This window comes from Perissodus microlepis, chromosome 7, assembly GCF_051167445.1.
Source record: "Perissodus microlepis isolate ML-2025 ecotype Zambia chromosome 7, ASM5116744v1, whole genome shotgun sequence".
In the NCBI taxonomy this organism is placed as follows: Eukaryota; Metazoa; Chordata; class Actinopteri; order Cichliformes; family Cichlidae; genus Perissodus; species Perissodus microlepis.
The window spans coordinates 16,251,726-16,266,392 of record NC_140467.1 but is presented as its reverse complement, the minus strand read 5'-3'; the positions used below and the strand labels follow the sequence as shown (position 1 = coordinate 16,266,392).

The 14,667-nt window shown below is 39.6% G+C and overlaps 1 protein-coding gene across 4 annotated transcripts in view; it reads left to right on the top strand.

Annotated features, from left to right (window-relative positions):
* LOC146382859 (CUGBP Elav-like family member 2) overlaps positions 1 to 10,175 on the top strand; it is a 31,494-nt gene extending 21,319 nt beyond the window's left edge. For 2 of the 4 annotated variants that reach the window (XM_084933825.1, XM_084933827.1), the window contains exons 7-13: positions 583 to 744; positions 1,644 to 1,707; positions 3,824 to 3,961; positions 4,521 to 4,649; positions 4,762 to 4,938; positions 5,086 to 5,232; positions 6,508 to 10,175. In XM_084933825.1, coding sequence (XP_084789951.1) covers positions 583 to 744; positions 1,644 to 1,707; positions 3,824 to 3,961; positions 4,521 to 4,649; positions 4,762 to 4,938; positions 5,086 to 5,232; positions 6,508 to 6,635 — 945 coding nt within the window. In that variant the 3' untranslated portion in view covers positions 6,636 to 10,175. The remainder of the gene's footprint in view (positions 1 to 582; positions 745 to 1,643; positions 1,708 to 3,823; positions 3,962 to 4,520; positions 4,650 to 4,761; positions 4,939 to 5,085; positions 5,233 to 6,507) is intronic. The other 2 variants (XR_014800682.1, XM_084933826.1) reach the window with 2 other exon arrangements.
* Positions 10,176 to 14,667: the final 4,492 nt, after the last annotated feature.

Genomic DNA, 14,667 nt, shown 5'->3' with positions numbered 1-14,667 from the left:
CACAATCACGTACTCCCCGATTCTCAGCTGCTGTGGGAGTTGCTGCTGGTGCAGAAGCCATTTTCCCTAACCAGCCTGGTCCCCATCTGGCTCTCAACTCTTAAAATACTTTTGCACCGCATGCCTTGTCCATGCGTCTGTCTGAACATGTGACTGTCTGTTTGCGAGAGTCTGCGTATTGTAATACATTTTTCTTAATGTCTGACATATCCCTGTTTGAATGTTATTTATTGTTAATGTTGTCCATCTGTTGTCTGCCTATTTGTGGACTCGATTAAACTCTTTAACGTGCTTAAATGATTCACCGTCTGCACCATTGTCCTGTGCTTTTTATTTATTTGGAATGTGGCCTGGTTTAGCTATGCATGGCACATGTCCTCTCTTTGCTTTGATATGAATGCAACAGGCATACAACTATCTTGAGGCATAGAGGAACCAAACCCACCCCACTCCCCCCTTTAAAAACAAACAAAAAAAACGTATTCAAAAAAAATCGCTATGCAGTGACTGTCCTTGCATGGGTAAATAAACTTGGTGTGCTTTTGAACCAGTCTAACGTCTCTTAACTCTTCACCGCTCCAGGGCTGTTCCTCACCTCTGGTGGTGAAGTTTGCCGACACACAGAGAGATAAGGAGCAGCGGCGCCTGCAGCAGCAGCTAGTACAGCAGATTCAGCAGCTCAACAGCGCCTCCACCTGGGGAAACCTGGCTGGGCTGGGGACTCTTTCACCGCAGTACCTGGCTGTGAGTTTTATTAAAGAACACACAGATTAGCCGTAATGTACTAAAACCTTTATAGTTTATCTGTTTAAATATATTGAGTGTAAAGAATACACTTGGTAGAGAGCACTGAACCACCTGATAATTATCAATCTATCTCGTGGGTGGGTGAGTGGGTGCATGAGCGTGCATGTAAGAATTTTATCACTAAGCTTTATGAATGTGTTCCTGTGTCAGGATATTGAGGTCAGGTGATCCTTTTTTTTGTTTTAAGTTTTGGTAATGACTGTTCTAGCTGGAAACACAGCTGCCATTTTGTGTATGACGTATCCAACCATATTGTTCTAAGTAATAAAATAATCTGTTGTTGCAAGCTGAAAATGTGTAAGGTCATTGTGTAAGCTGAATATTGCACAATACTTTGACCAAAACTACGAACTGAAACTTGGCTCAGAGTAGAATAATCTTCCTCCTCGAACTGTTTTCTGGCTAAAGGACACTGACATGTGACTTGCATATGCCTTCTCTAATTCAGAGCCAAAGAACATGTGACTTAGATGGCAACAGCTGAGGCGTTTTATGTTTCTGGGACGAAAATGAGACATTGAGCCTGTTGCATGAAGCTGTAAAAGCTGTCGTGCCGTTTATTTAATTTAAACCTCACATAACTTTTGCCTTCTGGTCAAAATGTGTTGCCTCTTGCTAACATTGTCAAAATAATGACATGGAGTATAAATCTTGGTCCCGAGTTGTTCCTGTGCATCAGATAATTTTCCACAGATTAGACAAACAGTGAATAGTTTAGTTTTAGTCCCCAATTTAAAGAGGATTTAATAATGTTAGGAAAAAATTATATTAATTATCATGTCTGATCTAATTTTGTTTTCTAGATTTGACTTTTGTTTTCTTTCATATCTTGACAGCTGCTCCAGCAGGCCACTTCTCTCAGTAACCAAGGCAGTCTCAATGGTATTCAAAGGCTAGGAGGTGAGTTTCAGAAGATCAGTCTGCTGTTTACGAGTCGTAGGAATGCAATTGAACAAGCTGTTAGGGCTGGGCGATTATGGCCTAAAATTCATATCGCGATATAATTTGAAGCACGTGCGGTAACGAGATATATATCACGATATATTCTTTTCTTCTGTATAACGTATTTTCCACACTATAAAGCACACTTAAAGTCCTTTAATTTTCTCAAAAATCGAGAGTGTGCCTTATGTATGAATTCTGGTTGTGCTTACTGACCTCGAACCGATTTTGGCATTCTGTTAAAAAATGTTTTAGTACAACTTTGGTAAGCTGCACGGCTTGATGGATTGTCAGAGCATTACGGCTGCCGTAGTGAGGAGCTTTGCAGAGTAATCTGGGTCCAAAACTCCGTCCCTTCAGGTCCCAAAGTCAAACGAACACAGAGTTAAAAACGGTCTAAATTCTTTCATCTTTAATTAAATCATCAGCGTTGCTGCTTTATCAGATGTAACAATTAAGTTTAACATCCATGCATCCATGAAAACAGAATTTATTAAATTTAACAGAGTTAGAAGTTAGCAGGAAGTTAGCTCGCTAGTTTCCACCTAAACATGACATGCCATGTTCTGACTGAGATTTTTGAAACTAATTAAAACGTACAGCTCTGCTACCACTTCCAACATAAATGAAGACAGAAAACTAAACAGCAGTGGCGTTTGCAGGGTTACTGAAGTTGGACTACCTGGTATATAATGTTGTGCTACGTGATTGCTAGCGACACAGCTATGTTAGCATAACATTAGCACAGTGAAGCTGGAGGATGAACGCCAACTTTTTTTTTCCACTCGATAAAAGTTAACGTGAGGGATTCTGGTGGTCAGGGACAAATGCAATCGCATAGCAGGATGCTATACACGGGCCAAACTTCAGTCAGGAGAACAACTGAGATTATTCATCCACAATACAAGGTTAGTTATTAATATACTGCAACAAAAGGGGACTAGAACAGCTGCGTGAGAATTCAAGATTAATGAATCAATGTTACGGAAGTGGAGGAAGCGCAGTTTTTGGCTTTCCCCATATTTCAAAAGTGCTTCATCTCTTTGCTATGACTGTCGCCCGCCATAATTTGCAGATGATAATGGTTTTAGCCGCTGCGATGCTTTTGACCAAAACAGGCGCAGCTTGATGACATCATCAACATGCGCTATCGTGATAGAGCGATATAGTCAAAATCTCTATCGTTGGCCAAATTTATATCGTTTCTATCGCCCACCCCTACAAGCTGTGCTGCTCATGTCACCAGCCCTCTGTCTCGCTGCGCTTCGCCCACATGCTTTTAAGTACCTTAAATTACATTACTCTTTTCAGATCAGTGGCATGCTAATTACCAATAATGCTATTTTCGGCCTATTCTGGCTGCTTGAAGACAAACTGCTCATCCCTCTGCCTTGGTCATATTAAAAGCCAATGTGAAGAGCTTAAAAACTACAGATGGGGTGCTAAAACTAATAATAAATCTTAAAGTTGGAATTCATATTAGATGGATTTGATAGATCAAGTCTGCTTCTTTTGTTGGTCATGCTAAAGTAATATACTGTATTTAAAATGTTAAATTAGCTTCCCGATCCAGGTTTAAGTGGCTTGAATTTGCACTCTCCCTCGTGACCAGTGGGGGGGCGACTTCTCCTGTCATTTTATTGTGCCAGCATTCAAAAAGCAAGGCTTTTTTTTTTTTTTTTTTTGGGGGGGGGGTTAATGTGGCCCTACCCTGTAATTTACAAGTAGCCACTGTATGAGGATGACATTTGTCACTAAGTCAGAGCCATCCTGGTTTTAAGTCTCCAAAATGGTAAATGGAAGAAAAATATGAGGTTTTACAGCCGTGTCTATCTTGCATTCTCTGACATCTGACAGTGTGATTTGGTGATGGTAAATTTCCCAATATCCAAGCAGTTTAATATAGAGGAAAGCTTTTAAATGAATGGCAGCACATCCTATTTTAAACTTTCAAAATTCATTGTTTGCTCTTTTGATTTTAAAATCTATGTATTTCTTCCATGACTACTTTCACATTTATGCTGTATGCAGAAAAATTCAGTCTTTGATAATTCGTGTGTCTTTGTACTCTCAGCGGGTGTGAATCCACTTCAGCTGCAGAACCTGGCCACATTAGCTGCGGCTGCGGCTGCAGCTCAGAGTTCTGCCAGCCCAACTTCCACCAGCGCTCTGTCTACCAGCAGTGGTGCCCTGGGAGCTCTTGCCAGTCCAGGTAATTAAACACAAACATGATTTTGAATGCTGCCTGTACAATACATACAACGGTTCTGTGAGTCGAGCCCCATGGCAGCATCATGACTAGTTAGTTTTGTTAGGGGTGTGTTTTGGCATGGCCTGGCTGTAATTACTTGAGTCGCCACCTCTGCTCTTTGTGTACTAATTCATGTATAATATATTAACTAAAGTATAAAGATTCGCTGATTGAGATGTACAGTGCATGTCCACAGTCGGGCCGCTTCTCCTCTGCAAATCTCCCTAGTCTACTATTTGCCTAACAGCCCTCAGCCATTCCTCATTTACTTTATGGGAGTTAATCACCCACATAAAAATTTTATGAGAGCCCCCATTTCCCTTCAATCTGTGTAAATATACATTGGCTCCATCTGTCTAAGTTTAACATATGGCTGCTTTGGTAATGACCGCTCCTCTTTGTGAGACAGATTTTTAACTGCCTCATCTCTGCCATGTCCTCCCTCTATAACCATAACAATGTGAGGTTTTAAGAATATCTTCTTCCTTTTTTTTCTTTTTTTTTTGTCATTTGTCAACAGTTGGGTCAACAGCAGGGTCCAGTGCTGCCGCTGCCGTGAACCCCTTGGCATCTCTGGGGACTCTGCAAGGTCTCACTGGGACCTCTGTGGGCCTCAACAACCTTAACGCTCTCACCAGCAGCGTCAGTGGTGAGAATCTTCTTATTTAAAAACTGGATACAAGCCAAAAAAAAAAGGAAAATGCATGTTGATGTTGGGTCCCCACGCTCAATGGGTACTATTAAACTTCTGCTTCTTACAGGTATGGGGGCCATGAACGGGGGTCTGGGAGCCTCCATGGCCAACGGGTCAGCAGCCAGCTCTATGGATGCCCTAACCCAGGCCTACTCAGGGATGCAGCAGTACACAGCATCTGCCCTGCCCGCCCTCTACAGCCAGTCTCTCCTTCAGCAGAGTGTGGCTGGCAGTCAGAAGGAAGGTGAGAAGATCCCTGGCACACATCATTGCATTTAGGAAGAAACTTCTGAAAAATCTTATTGAGTGAACTTCTATGTTTACAGTAAATGTTTTGTGTGCATTTGAATTCACGTCTAACTAGAGTATCTGAATTTCTTACCAAATGGAGTAGGGCCAGAGGGCGCCAACCTGTTCATCTATCACCTGCCCCAGGAGTGTGGGGACCAGGATCTTCTGCAGATGTTCATGCCTTTTGGAAATGTGGTCTCTGCCAAAGTTTTCATTGACAAACAGACCAATCTGAGCAAGTGCTTTGGTAAGTGTGGTGACACTGCTGGCGTTTCCCTGGTTACATCAGTTAAGATGTTAAGTTGTTTGTTTTTTTTCCCCTCCATTTGCACTACCTTAATTGCTTTGTTTCACTGTGGATTTAAAGTTTAAATGGAGTCTAAGTGCTCTGTAAAGATAAACATGTTGATACTTATATTTTCTATGTAAATGGATTAGATGCATGTATGTATGACCGGAGGTGGTATTAAATATCATTTGCATTAGTGTTTTACTGAGTGCAAGCAGTACACCAGTATTGTGATGTAACACCACCTCAAATGCAAATTTAAAGCAGTGAGTGAAAATGGTGCAAAAATTGAAGAGGAGTATGTAATAATGCACATGCTTTTGTGCATTACGTTAACATGGCTAAGTCGCAGTTCACTAGCCAAGTGCTAGAATAAAGGTAACTCTGACTGTAGTTGAGGGGAGCTGAATAGTTTTATGGCCTTGGGGACAGAAGATCGTCAGTCTCTCTGTCAGAGCAGGTTTGAGGCAGCAGTCTGTTGGACATGCTGCTCTTCCCGCCCTCTACATCTCAGATTCACAAGGCAGTATTTATAGTTGTGACCCTTCTCTCTGACATTAACTGGCAGAGAGAAAAATAAGAGCCAGCTTTCCTCTGCAGCCTGTCCAGCCACATGGTGTCCAAATATGTGTAAAACTAATGAATGTTATCTTGTTTAATTTCCCCTTAAAACCAAAATAAATTATACAATACACTTTTAAGGTATAAATTACAAAAACACCCAATGCAGCAAATATGATTCACATTTAAACTTTGATATGGAAATTATTTTGTACATTTTGTCAGAAGGTTCACTAAACACTCAATTTACCTAAAATTAGATTTTTCTGGTAGTTATTTCATGGTTTGTGCTTTTAAAGGGAAAAATTGCAATCTCTCCAGTCACTTCCTCATCCTGTGGATGGACTCCAGCTTTCCTGTTGTGAACTGCAGGTAGTGACTGCAGTCCTTGCTTTGCTCTGCTGTCTGTTTGATATAGAGGCACGTGAACCAGTACTCCACCTGCTGGAGGTTCTGGTTAGTGGCTCTTAAACTTTTAGTGGATTTCTAGAGCAGAAAAAGAACTACATTCACCATGTGCAATCCATGATGGTGAAGATGGAGTCTGTCTGGCCACAGGAAGGGAGATGCCAAGGAGAGGGGGTGATGGTTAGCCTGGTGATATGGAAATGAAATGTTGGCATTAAGTTGCTGTTTTGTAATGTATTCAGTTTAGTTTTTCTTTTTTCTCAGGGTTCGTCAGCTATGACAATCCTGTGTCTGCACAAGCTGCCATCCAGGCCATGAATGGTTTCCAGATTGGCATGAAGAGGCTGAAGGTTCAGCTGAAACGCTCCAAGAACGACAGCAAACCCTACTGATCCTAGCCCCGGGGCCTTCCCCCTCCCCAGCTCTAAAGCTAGCACTGCTAGGGTAAGTTCACCCTCCAGCCAAGGTCACCACAGCAGAGACTCAGTGGGGCAAGGGGACAGAAGCCCATCACAGGAGGGAGACTCGGCCTATTCCTTAAAAAAGAAAAAAAAAATGTTTGCAATGATCTTTCCACATTTTTGCTGTATTTCATTCCTGCGGTTTTGTCATGTAATTTGAGTCTGATTTAGTATTTTAATGTATATGATTATTTATGACTATCACTGGAGTCAGTGTTCGCTGGAGGTATTTTGTGTCACTGTATTTAGTGGAGAGCATCAGATGTTTCCATGCCATTTCATTGCCTTCAGGTCAAGCTAGACAGGTTGACTAAGGATCAGTTGTTGTTTCTGAAGCTAGGTCACAAGGACCCCCGAGCCCAGAGCTTTAGCCTGTGTTTGGCTGTTTACGTGCAGTTTGTCTCATCCGTATCATTGTCAATGTGAAACTCTTTTCTACGCTAGATTTTCCAGTCTTCACCACACCTCTCTTCTACCCCCTCCCCTCTGTTTCTCTCTCTGTCATCTTTCATTATCTAAGCCATGTTGAGCTAGGCTACCTCTCTGCGTCTTTATTAACAACCTCTTCCAGTCATTCCATCCATCCTCCAAGTCTCCCACAAGGGATTGGCTCTAGATGGATCTCTTTGGGTGCCAAGTATACAGTTTGTGCATGTTGGAGTCTCTGCCATATGTCCTGGTGGTGTCACTTCCTTAAATCTGTGTATTTTTGTTTTTTTTGTGCGTTGGGAGAGGGGGGGGGGTTTGCTCCTCCCCCCCGTTGTCCTTACTGTATATGTGGTGACTGGCATTATTTTTGTTTTTTGTGCCTCATGGCTAAATGATTCTTGTGCTGTGCCCCTAACTTTCTCTTCTCTCCTCTTTGTCCTCTCTCTTTCTCTCTCTTCCTTTTGTGTTTTTGTTCCTTTTTAGAACAAATCTCCATGCCTGTTTGCTCATCATTAGCCTAGCATGTCTTCATGATGTTGAAAGCCAAGCCAAACTCCTGGCCCACATCATCCCACCATTGTCTGTGATGTCTCTCTAAGCTCGCCTGACCAATACCTGGCCACCCACTGACCTTGACCTTAGCTCAACCTGATTTTTCTGCATGTATATTCATTTTTGTTTTCGTTTGCTTTTTCTGTATAGAAATGTGACGGGTGGGAGAGAGGTCAAGCAAATCAATGTGAAAACTTTACCTAGGTTAAGTTCATTTGAGTGACCTGTTTTTTGTTTTTGCGAATGTTTTAAAAAGAAAAAACCTGTGGGATTTCTTACTTTTAATTTAGCTTTGTGGGACTGTTTTTTTTTTTTTGTTTTTTTTTTTTGTTTTTTTTTTTAAATAAATGTTTTTTCTTTTTACCTCTCTCAGTAAAGCTCACTTGAAAGTTGAATACAGGGATTGGCACACAGCTGTGCTATTTGGTGCCATTAGCAATATGTTGGCTTCTTAAAAAAATGCTACAGACCACTTTCCAACACTTTTGAAAGTCTGACCATTAAAATCCCTCTCAGTGCTCTGTAATGATCTCTACATTTTGCAGGCAGCGTGAAGATTTACACCAAGGCTATTTAAAAAAACAAAAAACAAAAAAAAACATTCATTTATAAAAATATCCAGTGTTTTTCTTTTTCTTTGATTTCTTTTTGGGTTTTTTGTTTTTGAACTATTGATGGCACAATAAAAGGTACATTGCTCTGTTGAGAGAAATGACTACCTACATGAGTCAACTTTTTTAGAACTGATTCACAAATAGACAATCTGTGGTTTAAATGCACACTTAGATTAACTATATTTTATACCATTGAATCTATAGAAGTTTAACTAACAGAACCCAGGCAAAAACGTTGGGTTTTTTGTAGATTACGTTGTAATGTCATCTGTGTTTGGGCAGGGAGGGGGGGCAGGGGCGGGAGGGTCTTCAGTGTACTACATTTTTAAAGAGGACTAAAAATCTGTTTGATCAGCATGACCATTTGAGGGTCATTTCTAGTAAATTAAAAAGTTCAAAATTCCTCTGCTTTAATTGTAATTTCGTTTTCTGGTTTAAATTCTTTTTTTTCTTTTCTTTTAAGGGTCATATTTTGAGCCTTCCCCCCCCCCCCCCCCATTTTTTTTTTCTTTTTTATATCCCTGCTAAACTTCCATGGTACGTACATCTTGTCAACTTTCTGTGAATTTCTCTTTGCTAATTTAATTAATGAATTTTTCACTTTGGTTTTGTTTGGATGCCTCGTTGAGAGATGATTTACAATGTCTGTTAATCATACAGATGCCAGACAATGTTGTTCTGTTGGATTTTGTTGTTGAAGTGCCCATGTGTCAAATATTTCTTGCTGTTTTTTTTTTTTTTTTTTTTTTTAAATTTAAACTCACCACTTTGTTTGCTGTAATATTACCTAGTTTGTCTGTACACACACACACACGCTGCAACACATGCAAACACACACAAACACTCTTTCGTGGTTGCAAATGTGGGAGCCCCTGAAGAGGAGATAACTCGGACACAACACGCAACCTGTGGGTCTCTGCACGTTTTGTTTTTCTTTCCTCTTTCTTTTAAAAACATGCACTCGTGTGATGCTCAAGAAGTCACACAGCACATTAAATCGACTTAATCCACCACAGTAGTGTTGGTTTACAAATAACATTCCATTTTTCTCAGCACGAAAGTTTACACTTTTTTTATCAGGGTGGCATTTTTGTGTGACGACCCTGGTAAAACAACCACTTCACCCTCCCCTTCCCCCAAAGAAAGGGTTCCCTAAAACTGCGTACCTGATGGCGCTAAAGAGTTGTCAGCTCAGGGCTTTTTTTTTTTTTTTTTTTTTTTTTTTTGTGTGTGTGCATGTGGGGGGGGGGGAACTAGACACTGACGCAGGATTACCACACAAAATGCACCGTTAACCACCATTTGACTTTCTTTTCAGTTGGGATTTTTTCCCCTTTTTCTCTAAACTTAAATATTCCTACACAAAATAAACAAAAGGAAGGTACCAAATTTGAACCGGTGCTGGAGGGGGGGGAGTGTTATAGTTTTGTAAGGAGATGTTAAGCACAATTGTGGGAGCTAATCACTTTTGCAGAATGTCGTGTGTATGTGTGGTTACGATCCCAAATTTTTCCAAGGTACCACTGATTTCTCTTTTAATATGGGCATGTGCTTTTTACAGTATTTTTGTTTTGTTTTCTATCCAAATGCAATACAATATTCAAAGTGCCATATATACGTCTAGAAACTGCCTACACATTATTAGGCCTTGGTTTAGAGATTGCTGCAGTTCGCCTTTCTATTTTGTTTTGGGTTTGTTTGTTTTTTCTTTTGGGTCTATTTATGCCAGTGTCATGAAAGCTCTTGTCACCTGCTAATGTCTCCCCTTTGCCTTTACTGTGTTGAGTTATTGGTAAATGTGTATTGTGATGTACTCAATTTGAACAGTTGGTTTAAAACGTTGTAGATAAACAATAAACTTCCCTATACATTTGAAGGTTAAACGTCTTTCTTAGTGAGTGCGAGCGCGTGTGACACTTGGCGATACAAACCGTGGGGGATCACGCGTGTTTTGGTGGTGGTGGGATATTTTTGGATTTAATAAAACGGAGGTACAGTGCAGAAGAGTCAGTGTGGGTGTCATGTGTCGGCCACTGAAATGACTGCAGGTCTGTGGTGACGCGGTGCATGGTGAAGTGTTACTGTGAGTGAATATAGTTTAAAAAAAACTTAAAAAAGGGGGGGAATAAAGCACAATGTATAGTCCACAACAGGAACTCGACTCACTTCAGGGGCTTCCATCACAAATCCTGATTAAGCTCTAACAATCACGGTTTCTTCTGTTGGTTTTCATATTCTGAAGTGCTTTTTTCTTTTTTGTTTTTGACAGTGTGGTAGCTTTGCATCTCTAGATATTGTCTTGATCTATAAGAAAAAGAGTAGAGAAAAAAAACTTTGTTATTTTTCTTGTCTGATAATCGGTAGGACTCTGTTCATGTTCCACCAATAATTTAATAGATGTTTTTTGTCTTGTCTTGATGAAAGCCAAAGTGAGTGCATCTTGATGTAATCTGTATTATACACACAGTACAGTTATATATAAATATATATTTTTCGTTCTGTTCAATTACAAATTTTTGAAACTGGGTGGGATTTGAAAAAGACAAAAGACAAAAGACATACACAGGCTGTCCAATTTCTACAACTGGTGGTTCATATGTATTTTGTACCTGTGAAGCTTTTTATATTGGAAATTAAAGGAAAAAAAAATCTATATTGGGGGGGGGAAAAATTGTCTGGCCTATCAATGTGGCCTTGCCTTGACCAGGTCTTGAGTCTGGCCTCTTGCTAGTGTCAAGCAATTTTTTTTTTTTCTTTTTTTTTTTTTCTCTCTCTTGCTTTTGCCACTAAATGATGCCTGATTTTTGATCTTCTTTATCCCCCTTGGATCTCTGTGTCCCTCACTTCATGAATCAGTTTCAGGGGAGGGGTTAGGATCCTCTAAATTGTGGTAAGTTTCATGTTAGTATATTTGTGCTGTTCACATACTTTAATGGTCATCAGGATTTTTGACAACTTGTGTGGATAATTGTCTTAGTTGAAAAGTTAACTGTTTAATTTGAGCCTTGCTTTTTATCTGTGTGTAGTTTTGTTCTTTCCCATAGTGGAGTGCGTAGCTGAAAGACTGTTCTGTTTTTTTTTTTTTTTTTTTTTTTTGTTTTGTTTTGTTTTTTTTTTTTTTGGGTCGATGTTTGTTTGTGTGGTGTGTTTCTTTGCCTCTGTCTCCGAATTAAACCATTTCCCCTAATATGGACTGTGTGTCTTTGTGTTGTGCTTGTCCAGTGTTGTAAAGGCATTGTACAAACCTCCACCCACCCTTCCCCAGTGTGTCATGTCTCGCTAACTTGTTCTCTTTGTTGTGCTTCTTTCTGCTTTTACCTGAGCTGTAACAGGTGGGGTGGGCAGGACAAGCCATATCGTATTGTGTTGGGTTTTATCGGTAAAAGTACTACTGATCTGAGAACCTGCACCCAAGAGCCAAAGAAATGCAGGCACTTTAGTTGCATTTGCACAAAACATCAGTTCAAACTCAGATGTTGTGGTATAAAGAATGAGCAAGTCCCGTTAAACTGATTGTTTTATTATTATTTTTAAAAATGCACAATTGCAGTACATCAATGAGCTCAGTTCTTAAAAGCAAAGATCTGAAGCAGTTTGCCTGAGATAAATGCAAATCTAGTTTTTTTTTTTTCCCCTCTTTTTCAGCTTCTCAAAAGAGGGTTATTTGCTGCTCTGCTTTATATTGATTTGAAATGAATATACTTTCTCTCCACATAAACATGTCCAGTGTTTACCAAGAGTGGTCCACAAAATAGACTATCCATTGAGAGGCAGCTCCCTGGGTGAAACTGCATTGGAGAATTTCCAGACTGCAATGAAGGGAAGGCAACTGTAGTTCACCCGCCTGTTAGAACCAAGGTATGCAGAAGAGCATCTCTGAATGCACAACACGTCAAACCTTAAAGCGGATGGGGTTGCTACAGAAGACCCTACCAAGGCCCAGTCCTGTTAGCTAAGAACAGGAAGCTGATTGTCCAGAAATGGACAATAAAAGACTGGAAAAAATGTTGCCTGGTATGGTGAGTCTTAATTTCTGCTGCAACATTCAGATGGTAGGGTCGGAACTTAACATGAACAACATTTAAAAGCATAGATGTCTTCTTCCCCTCCTCTTATGAACAATTCAGGCTGCTGCTACAGTTGGTGTAATTATGTAGGGAATATTTTCTTGGCACACTTTAGACCTTATTTATTTTTTTGCTGATGTTCACTGTGCTTAAATAACCTCTACAGATTCCAGATCTCATTCTGGTACAACTCCTTTTTGATGTCATGGAACAGGTGCTTGGCATCATGAAAGTTCAGCAGCTTCACAATGTGGTGCTAACATGGACCAAAATCTCTGAGGAATGTTTCCAGAAACTTAAGTCAAGTCTATTGTTGTACTGAGACTGCTCCGAAATCAAATGGGGGTCCAGCCTGGTAGTGGCAAGGTGTACCTAATAAAGTGACCAAAAGTGATTTGGTGTTCTATTGGACAAAATATCCAATTTGAAGATGAAACCATGGAATTTTCCTGTTTCCTGGTATGTTCTGGTAGTTGAGAAGACAAATACCTGAGGCTAAGTTAAAACATACTGACTTTTTTCTAGAATGTATCTCCTTTTAGTAAATATAAACAAAAAACAACAATTGACCACAGACAAAAGCTATTGTTTCTTAAAAAGTCTCATCTCTAAGATTTCCCAAAATCAATAAAAGGTCACATCTTAAATCCTCCTTTAGTAACAGGACACTTTTATTTCCCAGAGTGTTAGGGAGTGGATTTAGCAGCATTACATTAGCAGTCTAAAGGCATACAAAGAACCTCAAGATCCAACTTGTTCTGTTGCGAAAATGGTGTGAGAGGAGAAACTGGCATCTTTTCCCATGTACAGGCGTTTCCATGTTCTCAGTCATCAAACACACAGGATGTAAGGAAGTAGGATGTGACACGTCACAGTGCTGAGATGTAATGTGACTTAGGAAAGCACTTTCTGTACAGTGTAGCAAAGGTATTTTCTATTTAACCATGAACTTCTGAGGAGTTTAAAAATGGAACTTAAGGTAGTACAATAACGCCACCCAGTGGTGGAGATCCCTCTGCAGAAAATGGCAGGCAGTGAGACGATACATAAAGATGCTTTGGCATTTTGGATTAATACAAAACATAAGGGAAAATATAATAAGCTTAACACTTTGCATTTAAACTTTACATTTTCAATCATGCTTTGGTTGCTCTTCAGCTATCAGAAAATGTTGGTTCTTCTGTCGTAAAGTAAACCAGGTCTATGAGCTGTTCGAATAATCTGATACTGCTGGTGAAAAATTTAGGCTGTGTATAAAATGCACTGTTATTAAACTCCAGAGCTCTGGGATCTTTAAATCTGATCACAGTTTATGTGGAAGATCCTGAAGTTTGTGTCCTGGACTAATGAATGGTTGATTAGTCCTTATTAGCCATTATTAATTTAACATTAATTAACACAAAACATCAAAAGTTGCCTATTACAAACTGCTCGGTGCAGGAAACCTGTGTCTGGAACTTGTGCATGTGTTTCATGCACTCACTGAAATGGGAGTTCGGGTGCTGTTTCACTGTTTGGGGATTCCTACATGATCCATGAAAGACCAGCAGGTGTGGGAGTCTGGGCATATGGTGGGAGCACAGGCATCTATTGTTACAGTGTCAAGGCTCACCTTGATCTCTGTCACCACTGGCCCTTAAAACACACAGACATGGCATACTGTCTCACCGTTTCAAAATTCCCCAATTCCCCAAAACCACCATTTTCATTGATTTGACCTGAGAACAGCCTCAGCATATTTAAAAATAAAATAAAATGTAGCAACAGTTTGATTTTACCAGTTAATATTTTTAGTTTTAGTGTTGGTGTTTTTAAATAATTTTATGGTTAAATATTTGTCATGGGATATTTAAGAAGGTTAGAACAGCGATTTCAAAATGCACTTTTTAGTTTTTCTGACTTAGAACATTATAGACCTTCCAGTCTGTAACTATATGAAACAATAACTTTTTTTTCACGTGGTGTGGTGACAAATTCGACTGAAAAAACCCAGCAAGTCTTCTATATTTTGTTTTAAGTCGTTTTGTAAGTATTTTTTCCCGCAAAAGAGAAAAAAAAAATCAAAAATAAAATAATAAATAAATAAATAAAAATAAAACGGTTTTTTTGTTGATTTTTTTCCCCACACCTATTTTCTTTCTTTCTTTCTTTTTAGTTATTTCAAAGTGTTTTTCATGCCTTAAATGCATGCTTTTATGAATTTTAAGTTCGGTTTCAGTTAATTATAACAACCTTGCTCTCCAGTGGTAATTACGATGTTTTAAGAAGTCCCTGAACTCAGCACATACGTCGTCGCTTGGA